Genomic DNA, 22,008 nt, shown 5'->3' on the forward strand with positions numbered 1-22,008 from the left:
TTTCCATCTATGTTAGTTAGCATCGTGTGGCATATCAAGAAGCTGATTAAAGAGCATGATGATCACATCCCTGGGTCGCTCCTCTTTTCAGTTCGCTGCAGTTAGCGACTGGAACGAACTGCAACAAAACACTCAAACTGGACAGTTTTATCTCCATCTCTTCATTCAAAGACTCAATCATGGACACTCTTACTGACAGCTGTGGCTGCTTCGTGTGATGTATTGTTGTCTCTACCTTTGTACTGTTGTCTGTGCCCAATAATGTTTGTAACATGTTGTGTTGCTACCATGTTGTTGTCACGTTGTGTTGCTACCATGTTGTTGTTATGTTGTGTTGCTACCATGCTGTGTTGTTGTCTTTAGGTCCCTCTTTATGTAGTGTTGTCTGTCTTGCTGTGCTGTTGTCTTTCGGTCTCTCTTTATGTCGTGTTGTGTTGTCTGTCTTGTTGTGATGTGTGTTTTGTCCTATATTTATATTGTATTTATGTTTAATCCCAGGCCCCCGTCCACGCAGGAGGCCTTTTCTGGGCCGTCATTGCAAATAAGAATTTGTTCATAAACTGACTTGCCTAGTTAAAGGTTACATTTTAAATTTTAAATTAAAAAGTCTATCTGTCCGGTACATTTGAAACCGGGATTCATCAGAGAAGAGCACACTTCCCCAGCCAGTGGCCATCAAAGGTGAGTATTTACCCACTGATGGTTTTTGATAATGATAATGATAATGATAATGCACGGCCTCATGTCGCAAGGATCTGTACACAATTCCTGGAAGCTGAAACTGTCCCATGGCCTGCATTCTCACCAGATATGTCACACATTGAGCATGTTTGGGATGCTCTGGATCAACGTGTTCCAGTTCCCAGCCAATATCCAGCAACTTCACACAGCCATTGAAGAGGAGTGGGACAACATTCCACAGGCCACAATCAACAGCCTGATCAACTCTATGTGAAGGAGATGTGTCGCGCTGCATGAGGCAAATGGTCACACCAGATACTGACTTGTTCTCTTTATCGAAGGTATCTGTGACCAACAGATGCATATCTGTATTCCCAGTCATGTGAAATCCATAGATTAGAGCCTAATGCATTTTTCAATTGACGGATTTTCCTTATATGAAATGTAACTCAGTAAAAACTTTGAAAATACTTCATACTGCGTTTATATTTTTGTTCAGTGTATATAACGACCTGCCCGTATCACTATCGCTATGGGAATGCCCTTTGAACCCAAAGGTGAGTTTCAAAGGGAATCACACAACTGAGATCTGGATTCATTTCCACTAGAACAGTGTACACTACAACTCTGTACTGGATTCATCTCCACTAGAACAGAGTACACTACAACTCTGTACTGGATTCATTTCCACTAGAACAGAGTACACTACAACTCTGTACTGGATTCATTTCCACTAGAACAGAGTACACTACAACTCTGTACTGGATTCATCTCCACTAGAACAGAGTACACTACAACTCTGTACTGGATTCATTTCCACTAGAACAGAGTACACTACAACTCTGTACTGGATTCATCTCCACTAGAACAGAGTACACTACAACTCTGTACTGGATTCATTTCCACTAGAACAGAGTACACTATAACTCTGTACTGGATTCATCTCCACTAGAACAGAGTACACTACAACTCTGTACTGGATACATCTCCACTAGAACAGAGTACACTACAAATCTGTACTGGATTCATTTCCACTAGAACAGTGTACACTACAACTCTGTACTGGATTCATCTCCACTAGAACAGAGTACACTACAACTCTGTACTGGATTCATCTCCACTAGAACAGAGTACACTACAACTCTGTACTGGATTCATCTCCACTAGAACAGAGTACACTACAACTCTGTACTGGATACATCTCCACTAGAACAGAGTACACTACAACTCTGTACTGGATTCATTTCCACTAGAACAGAGTACACTACAACTCTGTACTGGATTCATCTCCACTAGAACAGAGTACACTACAACTCTGTACTGGATTCATCTCCACTAGAACAGAGTACACTACAACTCTGTACTGGATTCATCTCCACTAGAACAGAGTACACTACAACTCTGTACTGGATTCATCTCCACTAGAACAGAGTACACTACAACTCTGTACTGGATTCATCTCCACTAGAACAGAGTACACTACAACTCTGTACTGGATTCATCTCCACTAGAACAGAGTACACTACAACTCTGTACTGGATTCATCTCCACTAGAACAGAGTACACTACAACTCTGTACTGGATTCATTTCCACTAGAACAGAGTACACTACAACTCTGTACTGGATTCATTTCCACTAGAACAGAGTACACTACAACTCTGTACTGGATTCATCTCCACTAGAACAGAGTACACTACAACTCTGTACTGGATTCATCTCCACTAGAACAGAGTACACTACAACTCTGTACTGGATTCATTTCCACTAGAACAGAGTACACTACAACTCTGTACTGGATTCATCTCCACTAGAACAGAGTACACTACAACTCTGTACTGGATTCATTTCCACTAGAACAGAGTACACTACAACTCTGTACTGGATTCATTTCCACTAGAACAGAGTACACTACAACTATGTACTGGATTCATTTCCACTAGAACAGTGTACACTACAACTATGTACTTGTTGAACAGCCAGTGTGATGTCCTGTGTTGTTTTTGGGATCTGATAAATGCACGATGTTGAGACGGCTTGCTCTTCTTGGAACAAAGACATTGATTACGGCAGGGTAGCCTTGTGGTTAGAGCGTTGGACTAGTAACCGGAAGGTTGCGAGTTCAAACCCCCGAGCTGACAAGGTACAAATCTGTCGTTCTGCCCCTGAACAGGCAGTTAACCCACTGTTCCCAGGCCGTCATTGAAAATAAGAATGTGTTCTTAGCTGACTTGCCTGGTTAAATAAAGGTAAAATAAAAATAAAAATAAAATAAAATTACAACACCATAAAAGTTCAGCTTGGGGAACAATACAAAACCTTATTGAATTCAGTAGCACTATAAAATACTGCACATGAACCACATGGATGAAACGTGAAGACAACAGGGAGGGACAGCGTATGTAAAAACATTTATTGGTTGAGGACGTATTATAGTTGACATGGCCTTTCTACCAGGCTTGGTGGTTAATATTAACAGTACAGCTTCCTACTTCCTCTACTCTTTAGTCTCAGACATGGAGCTTCACCATTCAACAACAAAAACAAAAAAAATCGAAAATAACCTTTACATTTACTTGATACACACAGGTGTGTGTGTGACGGTGTGGAATGTGTGTGAGGGTTAAACATTATGAGATGGTCAACTATAACAATATACATGATTAAGATCAGATTATGGACAGAGCAGAGCACAGAGCCAGGTTACTATAGCCTGGGTTACACCCTATGGGCCCTGGTCAACAGGAAGCACACCATATAAGGAACAGGGAACCATTTGGGATTCAGACATTATAGTTAAGCAGACAGCATCACTCCAAATAACCTTAATCAGCCAATCACATCGCTCTATCCCACCCACAGAATCAAGGCTGACTAACTTAATCACCAGATGTGATTAAGAAACTAAAACATGAGCATCGTATTGGTCCAGACAAACCACATGATCTCAACACGAGGACTTCCTACTCCAGATTAACACATTAACAACACACAGGACCAGTTTCCTGGACACAGATTCAGCAGTTTTGGTCCAGTAGGATTCATGTGAGTCCAGGAGGCCAGCCTGTAATTAAGCAATAAGGCACATCCCCCTGTAGTGCCAATATACCACAGCTAAGGGTTGTTATTAGGCACGACGCAGTGTGGAGTGCCTTGACACAGCCCTTAGCCGTGGTATATTTGCCATATAAACCCCCAAGGTGCCTTATTGCTATTAGAAACTGGTTACCAATGTAATTAGAGCAGTAAAAATTCAAATGTTTTGTCATACCCGTGGTATACGGTCTGATGTACCACAGCTGTCAGCCAATCAGCATTCAGGGCTTGAACCACCCAGTTTGTAATTCTCTATAAAATGGTGAGTGTCAACATCAGGCTGTATTTTGTCTGTTTTACAGCAGGCTAGTGTTCTCAGGAGAATCCAGCTGAGTTTAACACAGCATGTTGTTTTCTTCCATAGTGAGTAGCATGCCAGGGCTAGGAGCTGGTTCTAGGAGCCAGGGCTAGGAGCCGGTTCCAGGAGCCGGTTCTAGGAGCCGGTTCTAGGAGCCGGTTCTAGGAGCCAGGGCTAGGAGCCAGGGCTAGGAGCCGGTTCCAGGAGCCGGTTCTAGGAGCCAGGGCTAGGAGCCGGTTCTAGGAGCCAGGGCTAGGAGCCGGTTCCAGGAGCCGGTTCTAGGAGCCAGGGCTAGGAGCCGGTTCTAGGAGCCGGTTCTAGGAGCCAGGGCTAGGAGCCGGTTCTAGGAGCCAGGGCTAGGAGCCGGTTCTAGGAGCCGGTTCCAGGAGCCGGTTCCAGACCTCTCAGTGTGTGGTGTGTTGCTCTCTCCTGCGTCTCTCTCATTACCATGACATTCCTTCACACAGACACTGCCCCACTGACGGCCATCTTTGCTTGTTCCGTCGCCATAAGCAACAACAGCCCAGCAGAGAGAAGGAACACAGTGCACATCAAAATGACGACATTGTACATGACACTGTGCACATCAAATAAAAAAACAAGTGTAATGAACCCAGATGTTGTTTTCTGTCTGATCTAACCTACTCTCTGACAGGATATGTGGAATCTAAAGAGAATATAGTGACATGGAGTTGCATCTCCTCCAGGATGTATGTGAGCGCTGCATATTAGTCTTTGGCATGGTTCAGTATCGGAGAAGCTCATTGGTTGAGCTGACGTTCACGCCAGACCAATAACAGGAGAGCAGAAGATCAGGTCAATGCTTCATCGTCATGGTTACTTGGTTAAATTAACATCCACATACGTTTCCCAGTGACATAAAGAGGGAAATAAAATAAACCCATTAAATCTGAATCTATTTTTAAAAAACTGTTGAGATTGAAAGAGAACCACCGTATTATCAATGGTAAGACTTTAATTCTTTAAGACTTTAAATTCTTTACGACAGTATTAAGACATCTATAAACGTTCTTCAGGGCTTGAGACTTTTTCAGAGAGAGGCAGCTGTTCTCATCCACTCCTCAGAGTACACAACAGCTGCACCAACCCACCACATCCACCCCAGGAGGTTAACAGACAGCCCTACCAGGACAACCCACCACATCCACCCCAGGAGGTTAACAGACAGCCCTACCAGGACAACCCACCACATCCACCCCAGGAGGTTAAACAGACAGCCCTACCAGGACAACCCACCACATCCACCCCAGGAGGTTAACAGACAGCCCTACCAGGACAACCCACCACATCCACCCCAGGAGGTTAACAGACAGCCCTACCAGGACAACCCATCACATCCACCCCAGGAGGTTAACAGACGGCCCTACCAGGACAACCCACCACATCCACCCCAGGAGGTTAACAGACAGCCCTACCAGGACAACCCACCACATCCACCCCAGGAGGTTAACAGACGGCCCTACCAGGACAACCCACCACATCCACCCCAGGAGGTTAAACAGACGGCCCTACCAGGACAACCCACCACATCCACCCCAGGAGGTTAACAGACGGCCCTACCAGGACAACCCACCACATCCACCCCAGGAGGATAACAGATGGCCCTACCAGGACAACCCACCACATCCACCCCAGGAGGTTAACAGACAGCCCTACCAGGACAACCCACCACATCCACCCCAGGAGGTTAACAGACGGCCCTACCAGGACAACCCACCACATCCACCCCAGGAGGTTAACAGACGGCCCTACCAGGACAACCCACCACATCCACCCCAGGAGGTTAACAGACGGCCCTACCAGGACAACCCACCACATCCACCCCAGGAGGTTAACAGACGGCCCTACCAGGACAACCCACCACATCCACCCCAGGAGGTTAACAGACAGCCCTACCAGGACAACCCACCACATCCACCCCAGGAGGTTAACAGACGGCCCTACCAGGACAACCCACCACATCCACCCCAGGAGGTTAACAGACAGCCCTACCAGGACAACCCACCACATCCACCCCAGGAGGTTAACAGACAGCCCTACCAGGACAACCCACCACATCCACCCCAGGAGGTTAACAGACGGCCCTACCAGGACAACCCACCACATCCACCCCAGGAGGTTAACAGACGGCCCTACCAGGACAACCCACCACATCCACCCCAGGAGGTTAAACAGACAGCCCTACCAGGACAACCCACCACATCCACCCCAGGAGGTTAAACAGACGGCCCTACCATCACATCAACCTCTCTCTTCCCCCTGTGTAGGAAACACTGATCAGAACCAAGAGATACAGCAGTCTAGCTAGGGAGGCCTGTCCCGTACCACTGTAGGGGTTGGAGGTCAGGGCCCTATACCACTGTAGGGTTAGAGGTCAGAGGTTAGGATAGTATGTTTAAAACCATGGTTACTTGGTTAGATTACAGTACTGTTCATGTTGCTCTAAACACAGTAAAAAAAAGAAAGAAAATAAATCATTCAGAGAAAAATTCAAAAAAGAAAGCGCCTGAAATGAACTGAAAAAACTAAACAATAAGATGTACAGCTGTAGTTCTAACAATAGTATAATAAACAATAATAATAATAATAACAACAACAACGTGTGTATAGATATGTAGGTACTAGAGAGGGCTATTCCAGTTATTTCTCTTCTCCTCAGATAGATGATGTTACCTGCGTCTCAAATGGAACCCTATTCTCTATAGGGCACGATCACAGCCCCTAGGGCTCTGATCAAAAGTAGTGCACTACGTAGGGAACAAGGGTGCCATTTGGGACTCACAGTCCCTGTCTGGTTGAGGGCGCCTTGCTCCGGGTTTTGGCACAAGACTTAACGTCCACGGTGAGATGAGACCAGGGGATTGGCTGAAAATGTATTCCATACGGCGAGATGAGACGACGGGACAGGTCTGGGAGACATGACAGGCTCCGCCTCCTTACTGGTCCCCTCCACTCGCCTCTTGCGGACTGGAGAGAAGACAGGAAGAGGACAAGGAGAAGAGGACAAGGAGGAATTGTACAGTGAGATAAAAACTTGATCAAAACACAGTAAACAACATGGTGATCAAACAATCCTAAAACAGTCCCGTGCTGGTTAGAAGAGACAGAGGAGTCCAACCCGAGGACTTTACAGTGCATACAAGCCCACCTCAGAGTCAAACCGGCCCCCGTCAGAGTCAAACCGGCCCCCGTCAGAGTCAAACCGGCCCCCGTCAGAGTCAAACCGGCCCACGTCAGAGTCAAAACAGCCTTATGCTAACGAAGAGGTCAAACCAGCCTTATGCTAACGAAGAGATCAAACCAGCCTTATGCGAACAAAGAGGTCAAACCAGCCTTATGCGAACAAAGAGGTCAAACCAGCCTTATGCTAACGAAGTAGTCAAACCAGCCTTATGCGAACAAAGTAGTCAAACCAGCCTTATGCGAACAAAGTAGTCAAACCAGCCTTATGCGGTAGTCAAACCAGGATAGTCAAACCAGCCTTATGCTAACGAAGAGTCAAACCAGCCTTATGCTCAAAACGAAGTAGTCAAACCAGCCTTATGCTAACGGATAGTCAAACCAGCCTTATGCTAACGAATAGTCAAACCAGCCTTATGCTAACGAAGTAGTCAAACCAGTAGTCAAACCAGCCTTATGCTAACGAAGAGTCAAACCAGCCTTATGCTAACGGATAGTCAAACCAGCCTTATGCTAACGAATAGTCAAACCAGCCTTATGCTAACGAAGTAGTCAAACCAGCCTTATGCTAACGAAGTAGTCAAACCAGCCTTATGCTAACGAAGAGTCAAACCAGCCTTATGCTAACGAAGTAGTCAAACCAGCCTTATGCTAACGAAGAGTCAAACCAGCCTTATGCTAACGAAGTAGTCAAACCAGCCTTATGCTACGTTAAGTAGTCAAACCAGCCTTATGCTAACGAAGTGGTCAAACCAGCCTTGCTAACGAAGAGATCAAACCAGCCTTATGCTAACGGAAGTAGTCAAACCAGCCTTATGCTAAGCAGTAGTCAAACCAGCCTTATGCTAGAAGTAGTCAAACCAGCCTTATGCTAACGGATAGTCAAACCAGCCTTATGCTAACAAAAGTACTCAAACCAGCCTTATGCTAACGAAGTAGTCAAACCAGCCTTATGCTAACGAAGTAGTCAAACCAGCCTTATGCTAACGGATAGTCAAACCAGCCTTATGAGGTCAAACCAGCCTTATGCTAACGGATAGGTCAAACCAGCCTTATGCTAACAAAGTAGTCAAACCAGCCTTATGCTAACGAAGTAGTCAAACCAGCCTTATGCTAACGAAGAAGTCAAACCAGCCTTATGCTAACAAAGTAGTCAAACCAGCCTTATGCTAACAAAGTAGTCAAACCAGCCTTATGCTAACGAAGAGATCAAACCAGCCTTATGCTAACAAAGTAGTCAAACCAGCCTTATGCTAACGAAGAAGTCAAACCAGCCTTATGCTAACAAAGTAGTCAAACCAGCCTTATGCTAACGAAGTTGTCAAACCAGCCTTATGCTAACGAAGTAGTCAAACCAGCCTTATGCTAACGAAGAGGTCAAACCGGCCTTATGCTAACGAAGAGGTCAAACCGGCCTTATGCTAACGAAGAGGTCAAACCAGCCTTATGCTAACGAAGAGGTCAAACCAGCCTTATGCTAACGAAGAGTCAAACCAGCCTTATGCGAACAAAGTAGTCAAACCAGCCTTATGCGAACAAAGTAGTCAAACCAGCCTTATGCGAACAAAGTAGTCAAACCAGCCTTATGCTAACGAAGTAGTCAAACCAGCCTTATGCTAACGAAGTAGTCAAACCAGCCTTATGCTAACGAAGTAGTCAAACCAGCCTTATGCTAACGAAGTAGTCAAACCAGCCTTATGCTAACGAAGTAGTCAAACCAGCCTTATGCTAACGAAGTAGTCAAACCAGCCTTATGCTAACGAAGTAGTCAAACCAGCCTTATGCTAACGAAGAGATCAAACCAGCCTTATGCTAACGAAGAGATAGTCAAACCAGCCTTATGCTAACGAATAGTCAAACCAGCCTTATGCTAACGAATAGTCAAACCAGCCTTATGCTAACAAACCAAGACGGATAGTCAAACCAGCCTTATGCTAACGAAGTAGGTCAAACCAGCCTTATGCTAACGAAGAGTCAAACCAGCCTTATGCTAACGTAGTCAAACCAGCCTTATGTAGTCAAACCAGCCTTATGCTAGTAGTCAAACCAGCCTTATGCTAACGAAGTAGTCAAACCAGCCTTATGCTAACGAAGTAGTCAAACCAGCCTTATGCTAACGAAGTAGTCAAACCAGCCTTATGCTAACGAAGTAGTCAAACCAGCCTTATGCTAACGAAGTAGTCAAACCAGCCTTATGCTAACAAGTAGGTCAAACCAGCCTTATGCTAACAAAGAGTCAAACCAGCCTTATGCTAACGGATAGTCAAACCAGCCTTATGCTAACGAAGTAGTCAAACCAGCCTTATGCTAACGAAGAGGTCAAACCAGCCTTATGCTAACGTCAAAAGATAGTCAAACCAGCCTTATGCTAAGCCTTATGAAGTAGTCAAACCAGCCTTATGCTAACGAAGTAGTCAAACCAGCCTTATGCTAACGGATAGTCAAACCAGCCTTATGCTAACAAAGTAGTCAAACCAGCCTTATGCTAACAAAGTAGTCAAACCAGCCTTATGCTAACGTCAAACCAAGTAGTCAAACCAGCCTTATGCTAACGAAGTAGTCAAACCAGCCTTACGCTAACGAATGTAGTCAAACCAGCCTTATGCTAACAAAGTAGTCAAACCAGCCTTATGCTAACGAAGTAGTCAAACCAGCCTTATGCTAACGGAGTAGTCAAACCAGCCTTATGCTAACGAAGTAGTCAAACCAGCCTTATGCTAACTAGTAGTCAAACCAGCCTTATGCTAACGAAGTAAACCAGCCTTAGTAGTCAAACCAGCCTTATGCTAACGAAGTAGTCAAACCAGCCTTATGCTAACGAAGTAGTCAAACCAGCCTTATGCTAACAAGTAGTCAAACCAGCCTTATGCTACATAGTCAAACCAGCCTTATGCTAACAAAAGTGGTCAAACCAGCCTTATGCTAACGAAGAGGTCAAACCAGCCTTATGCTAACAAAGAGGTCAAACCAGCCTTATGCTAACGAAGAAGTCAAACCAGCCTTATGCTAACGGGTAGTCAAACCAGCCTTATGCTAACGGATAGTCAAACCAGCCTTATGCTAACAGTAGTCAAACCAGCCTTATGCTAACGAAGAAGTCAAACCAGCCTTATGCTAAGAAAGAAGTCAAACCAGCCTTATGCTAACAAAGTAGTCAAACCAGCCTTATGCTACGAAGAGTCAAACCAGCCTTATGCTAACGAAGAAGTCAAACCAGCCTTATGCTAACGGGTAGTCAAACCAGCCTTATGCTAACGGGTAGTCAAACCAGCCTTATGCTAACGGATAGTCAAACCAGCCTTATGCTAGCGAAGAAGTCAAACCAGCCTTATGCTACGAAGAAGTCAAACCAGCCTTATGCTAACGAAGAAGTCAAACCAGCCTTATGCTACGAAGTAGTCAAACCAGCCTTATGCTAACGAAGAAGTCAAACCAGCCTTATGCTAACGAAGAAGTCAAACCAGCCTTATGCGAACAAAGAGGTCAAACCAGCCTTATGCGAACAAAGAGGTCAAACCAGCCTTATGCGAACAAAGAGGTCAAACCAGCCTTATGCTAACAAAGTCAAACTGACCTTATCAAACCAGCCTTATGCTAAGAAGTAGTCAAACCAGCCTTATGCTAACGAAGTAGTCAAACCAGCCTTATGCTAACGAAGTAGTCAAACCAGCCTTATGCTAACGAAGTAGTCAAACCAGCCTTATGCTAACGAAGTAGTCAAACCAGCCTTATGCTAACGAAGTAGTCAAACCAGCCTTATGCTAACGAAGTAGGTCAAACCAGCCTTATGCTAACGAAGAGGTCAAACCAGCCTTATGCTAACGAAGAGGTCAAACCAGCCTTATGCTAACGAAGAGGTCAAACCAGCCTTATGCTAACGAAGAGGTCAAACCAGCCTTATGCTAACGAAGTAGTCAAACCAGCCTTATGCTCCAGCCTTACGAACGGATAGTCAAACCAGCCTTATGCTAACGGATAGTCAAACCAGCCTTATGCTAACGGGTAGTCAAACCAGCCTTATGCGGATAGTCAAACCAGCCTTATGGATAGTCAAACCAGCCTTATGCTAACGGATAGTCAAACCAGCCTTATGCTAACGAAGTAGTCAAACCAGCCTTATGCTAACGGATAGTCAAGCCAGCCTTATGCTAACGGATAGTCAAACCAGCCTTATGCTAACGAAGTAGTCAAACCAGCCTTATGCTAACGGTAGTCAAACCAGCCTTATGCTAACGGATAGTCAAACCAGCCTTATGCTAACGGAGTAGTCAAACCAGCCTTATGCTAACGAAGTAGTCAAACCAGCCTTATGCTAACGAAGTAGTCAAACCAGCCATTATGCTAACCAGCCTTATGCTAGTAGTCAAACCAGCCTTATGCTAACAAAGTAGTCAAACCAGCCTTATGCTAACAAGAGGTCAAACCAGCCTTATGCTAACGCCTTAAGTAGTCAAACCAGCCTTATGCTAACGAAGCGGTCAAACCAGCCTTATGCTAACGAAGTAGTCAAACCAGCCTTATGCTAACGAAGTAGTCAAACCAGCCTTATGCTAACGGATAGTCAAACCAGCCTTATGCTAACAAAGTAGGTCAAACCAGCCTTATGCTAACGAAGTAGTCAAACCAGCCTTATGCTAACGAAGAGGTCAACCAGCCAGCCGGGTAGTTATGCTAGCGAAGTAGGTCAAACCAGCCTTATGCTAACGAATAGTCAAACCAGCCTTATGCTAACGGAGTAGTCAAACCAGCCTTATGCTAACGAAGTAGTCAAACCAGCCTTATGCTAGTAGTCAAACCAAGTAGTCAAACCAGCCTTATGCTAACGGATAGTCAAACCAGCCTTATGCTAACAAAGTAGTCAAACCAGCCTTATGCTAACAAAGTAGTCAAACCAGCCTTATGCTAACAAAGTAGTCAAACCAGCCGTATGCTAACGAAGTAGTCAAACCAGCCTTATGCTAACGGATAGTCAAACCAGCCTTATGCTAACGGGTAGTCAAACCAGCCTTATGCTAACGGATAGTCAAACCAGCCTTATGCTAACGGATAGTCAAACCAGCCTTATGCTAGTCAAACCAGCCTTATGCTAACGAAGAAGTCAAACCAGCCTTATGCTAACGAAGAAGTCAAACCAGCCTTATGCTAACGGTCAAACCAGCCTTATGCTCAGTCAAACCAGCCTTATGCTAACGGATAGTCAAACCAGCCTTATGCTAACGAAGTAGTCAAACCAGCCTTATGCTAACGAAGTAGTCAAACCAGCCTTATGCTAACGAAGTAGTCAAACCAGCCTTATGCTAACGAAGTAGTCAAACCAGCCTTATGCTAACGAAGTAGTCAAACCAGCCTTATGCTAACGAAGTGGTCAAACCAGCCTTATGCTAACGAAGAGGTCAAACCAGCCTTATGCTAACGAAGAGGTCAAACCAGCCTTATGCTAACGAAGTAGTCAAACCAGCCTTATGCTAACGAAGTAGTCAAACCAGCCTTATGCTAACGAAGTAGTCAAACCAGCCTTATGCTAACGGTAGTCAAACCAGCCTTATGGAGTAGTCAAACCAGCCTTATGCTAACGGTAGTCAAACCAGCCTTATGCTAACAACCAGCATTATGTACTTGAAGTAGTCAAACCAGCCTTATGCTGAAGTAGTCAAACCAGCCTTATGCTCAAACGAAGAAGTCAAACCAGCCTTATGCTAACGGATAGTCAAACCAGCCTTATGCTAACGAAGTAGTCAAACCAGCCTTATGCTAACAAAGTAGTCAAACCAGCCTTATGCTAACGAAGTAGTCAAACCAGCCTTATGCTAACGAAGAGGTCAAACCAGCCTTATGCTAACGAAGTGGTCAAACCAGCCTTATGCTAACGAAGTAGTCAAACCAGCCTTATGCTAACGGGATAGTCAAACCAGCCTTATGCTAACGAAGAAGTCAAACCAGCCTTATGCTAACAAAGTACTCAAACCAGCCTTATGCTAACGAAGAAGTCAAACCAGCCTTATGCTAACAAAGAAGTCAAACCAGCCTTATGCTAACGAAGCCTTATGCTAACGGATAGTCAAACCAGCCTTATGCTAAGTAGTCAAACCAGCCTTATGCTAGCAGTAGTCAAACCAGCCTTATGCTAACGAAGTAGTCAAACCAGCCTTATGCTCAAACCACTTATGAAGTAGTCAAACCAGCCTTATGCTAACGAAGAAGTCAAACCAGCCTTATGCTAACAAAGTAGTCAAACCAGCATTATGCTAACGAAGAAGTCAAACCAGCCTTATGCTAACGGGATAGTCAAACCAGCCTTATGCTAACGAAGAAGTCAAACCAGCCTTATGCTAACGAAGTAGTCAAACCAGCCTTATGCTAACGAAGTAGTCAAACCAGCCTTATGCTAACGAAGTAGTCAAACCAGCCTTATGCTAACGAAGAAGTCAAACCAGCCTTATGCTAACAAAGTACTCAAACCAGCCTTATGCTAACGAAGTAGTCAAACCAGCCTTATGCTAACGGATAGTCAAACCAGCCTTATGCTAACGAAGAAGTCAAACCAGCCTTATGCTAACGAAGAAGTCAAACCAGCCTTATGCTAACGAAGAAGTCAAACCAGCCTTATGCTAACAAAGAAGTCAAACCAGCCGTATGCTAACGAAGAAGTCAAACCAGCCGTATGCTAACGAAGAAGTCAAACCAGCCGTATGCTAACGAAGAAGTCAAACCAGCCGTATGCTAATGAAGAAGTCAGGGCTTCAGACAGGAGGAGAGAGGCCCAGGGCTTCAGACAGGAGGAGAGAGGCCCTGGGCTTCAGACAGGAGGAGAGAGGCCCTGGGCTTCAGACAGGAGGAGAGAGGCCCTGGGCTTCAGACAGGAGGAGAGAGGCCCTGGGCTTCAGACAGGAGGAGAGAGGCCCTGGGCTTCAGACAGGAGGAGAGAGGCCCTGGGCTTCAGACAGGAGGAGAGAGGCCCGGGGCTTCAGACAGGACAAGAGGAGAGAGGACCTGGGCTTCAGACAGGACAAGAGGAGAGAGGACCTGGGCTTCAGACAGGACAAGAGGAGAGAGGACCTGGGCTTCAGACAGGACAAGAGGAGAGAGGCCCAGGGCTTCAGACAGGACAAGAGGAGAGAGGCCCAGGGCTTCAGACAGGACAAGAGGAGAGAGGCCCAGGGCTTCAGACAGGACAAGAGGAGAGAGGCCCAGGGCTTTAGACAGGACAAGAGGAGAGAGGCCCAGGGCTTCAGACAGGACAGGAGGAGAGAGGCCCAGGGCTTTAGACAGGACAAGAGGAGAGAGGCCCAGGGCTTTAGACAGGATATACTGTGTTATAGTCAGTCTGACTGTAGTATAATATACTGTGTTATAGTAACTGTGTTATAGTCAGTCTGACTGTAGTATAATATACTGTGTTATAGTAACCCTGTCAGTCTGACTGTAGTATAATATACTGTGTTATACCATGTCAGTCTGACTGTAGTATAATATACTGTGTTTAGTAACCCTGTCAGACTGACTGTAGTATAATATACTGTTATAGTCAGTCTGACTGTAGTATAATATACTGTGTTATAGTCAGTCTGACTGTAGTATAATATACTGCGTTATAGTCAGTCTGACTGTAGTATAATATACTGCGTTATAGTCAGTCTGACTGTAGTATAATATACTGTGTTATAGTCAGTCTGACTGTAGTATAATATACTGTGTTATAGTCAGTCTGACTGTAGTATAATATACTGTGTTATAGTCAGTCTGACTGTAGTATAATATACTGTGTTATAGTCAGTCTGACTGTAGTATAATATACTGTGTTATAGTCAGTCTGACTGTAGTATAATATACTGTGTTATAGTCAGTCAGACTGTAGTATAATATACTGTGTTATAGTCAGTCTGACTGTAGTATAATATACTGTGTTATAGTCAGTCTGACTGTAGTATAATATACTGTGTTATAGTCAGTCTGACTGTAGTATAATATACTGTGTTATAGTCAGTCTGACTGTAGTATAATATACTGTGTTATAGTCAGTCTGACTGTAGTATAATATACTGTGTTATAGTCAGTCTGACTGTAGTATAATATACTGTGTTATAGTCAGTCTGACTGTAGTATAATATACTGTGTTATAGTCAGTCTGACTGTAGTATAATATACTGTGTTATAGTCAGTCTGACTGTAGTATAATATACTGTGTTATAGTCAGTCTGACTGTAGTATAATATACTGTGTTATAGTCAGTCTGACTGTAGTATAATATACTGTGTTATAGTCAGTCTGACTGTAGTATAATATACTGTGTTATAGTCAGTCTGACTGTAGTATAATATACTGTGTTATATACTGTGTAGTATAATATACTGTGTTATAGTCAGTCTGACTGTAGTATAATATACTGTGTTATAGTCAGTCTGACTGTAGTATAATATACTGTGTTATAGTCAGTCTGACTGTAGTATAATATACTGTGTTATAGTCAGTCTGACTGTAGTATAATATACTGTGTTATAGTCAGTCTGACTGTAGTATAATATACTGTGTTATAGTCAGTCTGACTGTAGTATAATATACTGTGTTATAGTCAGTCTGACTGTAGTATAATATACTGTGTTATAGTCAGTCTGACTGTAGTATAATATACTGTGTTATAGTCAGTCTGACTGTAGTATAATATACTGTGTTATAGTAACCCTGTCAGTCTGACTGTAGTATAATATACTGTGTTATAGTAACCCTGTCAGTCTGACTGTAGTATAATATACTGTGTTATAGTCAGTCTGACTGTAGTATAATATACTGTGTTATAGTCAGTCTGACTGTAGTATAATATACTGTGTTATAGTCAGTCTGACTGTAGTATAATATACTGTGTTATAGTCAGTCTGACTGTAGTATAATATACTGTAGGAGTACATACTGTATCATACCCTGAACCCAAAAGAGGCCAATCCTAAAAGCTGAGTGATGGTGTGTGTGTGTGTGTGTGTGTGTGTGTGTGTGTGTGTGTGTGTGTGTGAATGTGTGTGTGTGTGAATGTGTGAATGTGTGAATGTGTGAATGTGTGTATGTGTGTGTGTGTGTGTGTGTGTGTGTGTGTGTGTGTGTGTGTGTGTGTGTGTGTGTGTGTGTGTTCTTACTCAGGTCATTGTTCTTGGTGATAGCAGCAGCAGCTCTAGCCCGTGGGCCTTGCTGACAGAAGTGGTAGCCAAACTTCACTATGCTGTTGTTGTCCTCCAGCATCTTAGCCATCTCCATCTCTACTGAAGTCCCCAGCTGCTGCCTCTGTAGAGACACACACACACACATCAAGAACCACACACACATCAAGAACCACACACACACTCCGCTTGGTCTGACTCCTGGAGAAGTAAACAGTGCGTCACCGACCAACATTTTGTAGATGCCCTCCCCTGTTGACCACAGTGACAAAATGTAGCCGTTTTAAAGTTATTTTCCTGCAATTCTACACATTTTGCCATGTGGCTGAGAGAACATTTGAATCCTACACATTTTTGCCATGTGGCTGAGAGAACATTTGAATCCTACACATTTTGCCATGTGGCTGACAGAACATTTGAATCCTACACATTTTGCCATGTGGCTGAGAGAACATTTGAATCCTACACATTTGCCATGTGGCTGAGAGAACATTTGAATCCTACACATTTTGCCATGTGGCTGAGAGAACATTTGAATCCTACACATTTTGCCATGTGGCTGAGAGAACATTTGAATCCTACACATTTTGCCATGTGGCTGAGAGAACATTTGAATCCTACACATTTTGCCATGTGGCTTGAGAGAACATTTGAATCCTACACATTTTGCCATGTGGCTGAGAGAACATTTGAATCCTACACATTTTGCCATGTGGCTGACAGAACATTTGAATTCTACACATTTTGCCATGTGGCTGAGAGAACATTTGAATCCTACACCATTTTGCCATGTGGCTGTTTACATTTGAATCTACACATTTTGTCATGTGGCTGAGAGAACATTTGAATCCTGAAACATTTGTCATGTGGCTGAGAACATTTGAATGTACCATTTGCCATGTGGCTGAGAGAATATTTATACCATTTTGCCATGTGTTAGTGTGAGAACATGTGAATCCTACACATTTTGTCATGTGGCTGAGAGAACATGTGGCTTGAGAGAACATTTGAATCCTACACATTTTGCCATGTGGCTGACAGAACATTTGAATTCTACACATTTTGCCATGTGGCTGACAGAACATTTGAATTCTACACCATTTTGCCATGTGGCTGAGAGAACATTTGAATCCTACACCATTTTGCCATGTCTTAAGCAATCTGAGTGACTCAAACGTTGTATAACAGGGGCCCCACATCACGACAAATATTTTGGAATTCTAGATTCTCCCTGACGTGCTAAATGTTCGGTGACTGTTAGATGATCTTTCTCTGTTTACTTTAGATCTGGTTTTAAGTTCCAGCTGAAAACGTTTTACCATCCTGAAAAATTGGACAAAAACCCCTGTAGTGAGTTAGTGTGTGTATAGTTAGTGTGATGTGTGTGTGTGTGTGTGTTGTGTGTGATGTGTCTTCTTGATCTCAGTTAGTGTGTGTGTGGTTAGTGTGTGCGTGCGTGTAGTGTTACCTGGTTATCTATAGTTAGTGTTGTGTGTTACCTGGTTGTCTATCTTGATCTCAGTCAGTGTGTGTGTGTTCATGTGTGTGTGTATAGTTGTGTGTGTAGTTAGTGTGTGTTACCTGGTTGTCTATCTTGATCTCAGTCAGTGTGTGTGTGTGTAGTTAGTGTGTGTGTAGTTAGTGTGTGTGTAGTTAGTGTGATCATGTATGTGTGTATTTAGTGTGATGTGTGTTTATAGTTAGTGTGTGTGTTACCTGGTTGTGTATGTTGATCTGTGTCATGTGTGTGTGTATTTAGTGTGTGTGTGTGTGTTGTGTACCTGGTTGTCTATCTTGATCTCAGTCAGTGTGTGTTGTCTCTGAGTGCGTGCGTGCGTGCACCAGCGTGGTGATGAAGTTAGACTCCAGGTTGAGACTCGCAACGATCCTTCAGCATCTCAGTCATCGTGTGTGTGGGGGTGTTACCTGGTTGTCAAAACCTGCACACACTTCCTAGTACAGTGTGTGTGACAGTGACAGACAGTGACAGTGACAGTGTGTGTGTGTGTGTTACCTGGTTGTCTATCTTGATCTCAGTCAGTGTGTGTGTGTGTGTGTGTGTGTGTGTGTGTGTGTGTGTGTGTGTGTGTGTGTGTGTGTGTGCACACCTGGTTGTCTATCTTGATCTCAGTCAGTGTGTCGTTGTCTCTGACAGGAGTCCACAGAGCAGCAGCACCAGCGCTGGTGATGACAGACAGTTGAGACTCCAGACAGACCAGACAGACAGACCTCAGACAGACAGACAGGACAGACAGACAGTTCTGCACCTACTTCCGCACAGGCGCCTGGGAGGGGTAGTTAGGAGTGGGTTGGAGCAAAAACCTGCACACACTTCTTCCCTATCCACAGACAGACAGACAGACAGACAGACAGACATACAGACAGACAGACAGACAGACACCACAGCGACAGGGGACAGACAGTTGCTCCGTGACAGACAGCGAGGCTGACAGACAGACAGACAGACAGACAGACAGACAGACAGACAGACAGACACCCAGACCAGACAGACAGGGACAGACCGTTGCTCCGTGTGGCGGCAGAGGCTGACAGACAGACAGACAGACAGACAGACAGACAGACAGACAGACAGACAGACAGACAGACAGACAGACAGACAGACAGACAGACAGGACAGCTGCAGACAGTGTGGCGACGGGCTGACAGACAGACAGACAGACAGACAGACAGACAGACAGACAGACACCCACCACAGCGATGGGGTCGTTGCTCCGTGTGGCGGCGAGGCTGAACTTCTTGACGTGTGTGTTCCTCTCCATGGCCTTGGCAAACTCCTTCAGCGTGGGAATGGGAATGTTCTGGAACAACAGGAAAATACAGGAGAATCACATCTTGTCTCATTGTGTGTGTCAGTGAGTTTATATATATATATATATAAAATGTATGTGTTTCTGCAAGCGTGTCTGTGTCTATGTGTGTGCGTGTGTCTGTATGTGTGTATGTGTGTGTCTGTATGTGTGTATGTGTGTGTGTGTCTGTATGTATGTGTGTATGTGTGTGTGTGTCTGTATGTATGTGTGTATGTGTGTGTGTATGTATGTGTGTATGTGTGTGTGTCTGTATGTGTGTATGTGTGTGTGTCTGTATGTGTGTATGTGTGTGTGTCTGTATGTGTGTATGTGTGTGTGTCTGTATGTGTGTATGTGTGTGTGTCTGTATGTGTGTATGTGTGTGTGTCTGTATGTGTGTGTGTGTGTGTGTGTGTGTGTGTGTGTGTGTGTGTGTGTGTGTGTGTGTGTGTACCTTGATGTTGTTGAGGTTAACCTCCGTCAGCGCAGCGTCGTTGTTTTTGATCCTCTGCAGAGTGTCGTCTACGTTAGTGGGGTTGGGAGGCTCATCAAACACTGGGTTCATCTTCTCCCCCTTCACCACGTCTGAAATATATTCATCTGTATCCATCACACCTCATTTATATAGGAGGACTGGTCACCAAACAACCAGGTGGAACCAAGAGCAAATATAACCCTGGTTATGTTGGGGTTAGTAGTGTAGCGGTTACATGGTGGTAACTGTGTTTACGTTGGGGTTGTGTTGTGGTGGTGTTGTGGTTACGTTGCGGTTGTATTGTGGTTACGTTGTGGTTGTGTTGTGGTTACGTTGTGGTTGTATTGTGGTTACGTTGTGGTGGTGTTGTGGTTACGTTGTGGTTTGGTGTGGTTACGTTGTGGTACGTTGTGGTGTGGTTACATTGTTGGTTGTGGTTACATGGTTACGTTGTGGTGGTTGTGGTTGTGGTTACATTTGTGTGTTATGGTTACATTGGTTGTGGTTACATTGTGGTTGTGTTGTGGTTACATTGTGGTTGTGTTGTGTTAATTTACATTGTGGTTGTGTTATGGTTACATTGTGGTTGTGTTTGGTTACATGGTTTGTGGTTGTGTTATGGTTACATTGTGGTTGTTATGGTTACGTGTGGTTGTGTTATGGTTACATTGTGGTTGTGTTATGGTTACATTGTGGTTGTGTTATGGTTACATTGTGGTTGTGTAATGGTTACATTGTGGTTGTGTTGTGGTTACATTGTGGTTGTGTTGTGGTTGTGTTATGGTTACATTGTGGTTGTGTAATGGTTACATTGTGGTTGTGTTATGGTTGTGGTTGTGTTATGGTTACATTGTGGTTACATTGTGGTTGTGTAATGGTTACATTGTGGTTGTGTACTCACTGTTGTATCCTCCGTCTTTACTGCTGGTTCCATCGTAGCTCTGGGTGCTGGTCACCAGGTATGGACACCTAGGATGGCTGTGGACAAACACACAACAACAGGCTTAGTGTGTGTGTACCATGGGACAAGCCTGGCTGGCAGTGTGTATGAAAGACTCCTGTATTTAGCATTTAGCTGTACTTGGAGAGACCGGGAGACAGTAAGATACACAGATCCTTCTAATGCAGAGAGAGAGAGAGACAGAGAGAGGCTGTGTGCGTCTCTGTCCCTAAGAAGACAGCCTACCTACCCCCTCCCCTTACCTGCCAGGTCACAGAGTTCAGTGTCGGTAGCACTGGACAGGGCCTCTTCTAGTTCCGGGTCAAGGGTCGTTACTTCTTCCTGACGAGACTCGATGGGCCGCTGCTTGGGAACAAATGCCTTGCCTACAGAGAGGCAGAGCGAGAGGGAAGATATGGGAGAGAGATGGGAGAGGGGAAAGGGGGAGGGAGAGGAGATGGGAGGGAGAGAGAGAGAGGAGATGGGAGAGACGGAAAAGGAGGAGAAGAGGGAGAGAAGAGTGAGAACCTGACTAGGCAGATGTATCCAACTTCCTCTTGACCCTCTGGTCTCTTCTGTACAGGTCATTCCCAGCTGACACAGGAAGGACCACAATGCACTGCAGAAGCGAAGGCGGTCAGCCAGAGAACCACTGTTTATTTTTCATGTCCAGAGAGACAGATAAACAATCACCCCTGCTAATAAACTCATCGATATAGTCAATACAGCATATGAAACAACAAACAATAAGTTAGTAGTAGCTGGAGTTGAAAGGGAGTCTGATGAACTCACTGATATCATTGTTATGTCTCCGCCGTGCAGTTTGAAGGAAGTTGCTAACTAGCGTTAGCACAATGACTGGAAGTCTATGGGTATCTGCCGCTGGTTAGCTCCAACTTCCTTCATCACTGGACAGAGAGACATAAAACTGGTATCCGCTAGTTAATGGGACCCTGGGGACGTAGAAAAAAAGGTCCTCGTTGTTAAAATCCCCAAGTAGCCCTTTAACTTGGAGATGGATCGTTTTCTCCTCCCATCCTCAGCAGTGGTTCCAAAACTACTTGGGATGTTAAAACGCTTTCAGGGTAAACTAAAACTACTAAACCAAATACAAAATGGATATATATATATTTTTTTGTTTTGTTTTTTGTTTTTGTTTTTAAATAGCCTATAATAACGATCCTCTTTGAGGACTTTCAATTACCAAAATAAAAGCTAGACAATCAGACTGTCATTGAATTTGTTAATATGTTTGGAGCATAAGAATACAACATTAGCCATGTCAAAATGCGTAGAATTGTAGGAAATTATAAAACCACTAAATGTTTTCTGACTGCCAAGATGGGAGCCTCAAATTCTTCCC

At 44.3% G+C, this 22,008-nt stretch overlaps 1 protein-coding gene, 1 long non-coding RNA gene and 1 pseudogene across 3 annotated transcripts; 2 read left to right on the forward strand and 1 right to left on the reverse strand.

Annotated features, from left to right (window-relative positions):
• The first annotated feature begins 1,213 nt into the window (after positions 1-1,213).
• On the forward strand, positions 1,214-6,459 carry LOC127920587 (uncharacterized). Its single transcript, XM_052504631.1, has 5 exons — positions 1,214-1,238; positions 5,160-5,395; positions 5,444-5,587; positions 5,637-6,260; positions 6,310-6,459. The coding sequence occupies exons 1-5, from the start codon at positions 1,214-1,216 to the stop codon at positions 6,400-6,402; spliced, it is 1,122 nt and encodes a 373-aa protein (XP_052360591.1). The 3' UTR covers positions 6,403-6,459.
• Positions 3,072-21,074, reverse strand: LOC118383722 (tropomodulin-3-like; annotated as a pseudogene). The gene is made up of 7 exons (XR_008106667.1): positions 20,909-21,074; positions 20,607-20,683; positions 19,685-19,815; positions 19,132-19,239; positions 18,529-18,687; positions 16,400-16,544; positions 3,072-7,061 (listed from the first exon to the last, which is right to left on the reverse strand). The product of XR_008106667.1 is annotated as a tropomodulin-3-like (transcript).
• LOC127920585 (uncharacterized) lies at positions 10,884-12,795 on the forward strand. Its single transcript, XR_008106668.1, has 3 exons — positions 10,884-11,047; positions 12,528-12,610; positions 12,695-12,795. It is a non-coding gene; the product is annotated as an uncharacterized LOC127920585 (long non-coding RNA).
• Positions 21,075-22,008: the final 934 nt, after the last annotated feature.

The sequence above is a fragment of the Oncorhynchus keta genome, unplaced genomic scaffold, assembly GCF_023373465.1.
Source record: "Oncorhynchus keta strain PuntledgeMale-10-30-2019 unplaced genomic scaffold, Oket_V2 Un_contig_19959_pilon_pilon, whole genome shotgun sequence".
NCBI classification, from domain to species: Eukaryota; Metazoa; Chordata; class Actinopteri; order Salmoniformes; family Salmonidae; genus Oncorhynchus; species Oncorhynchus keta.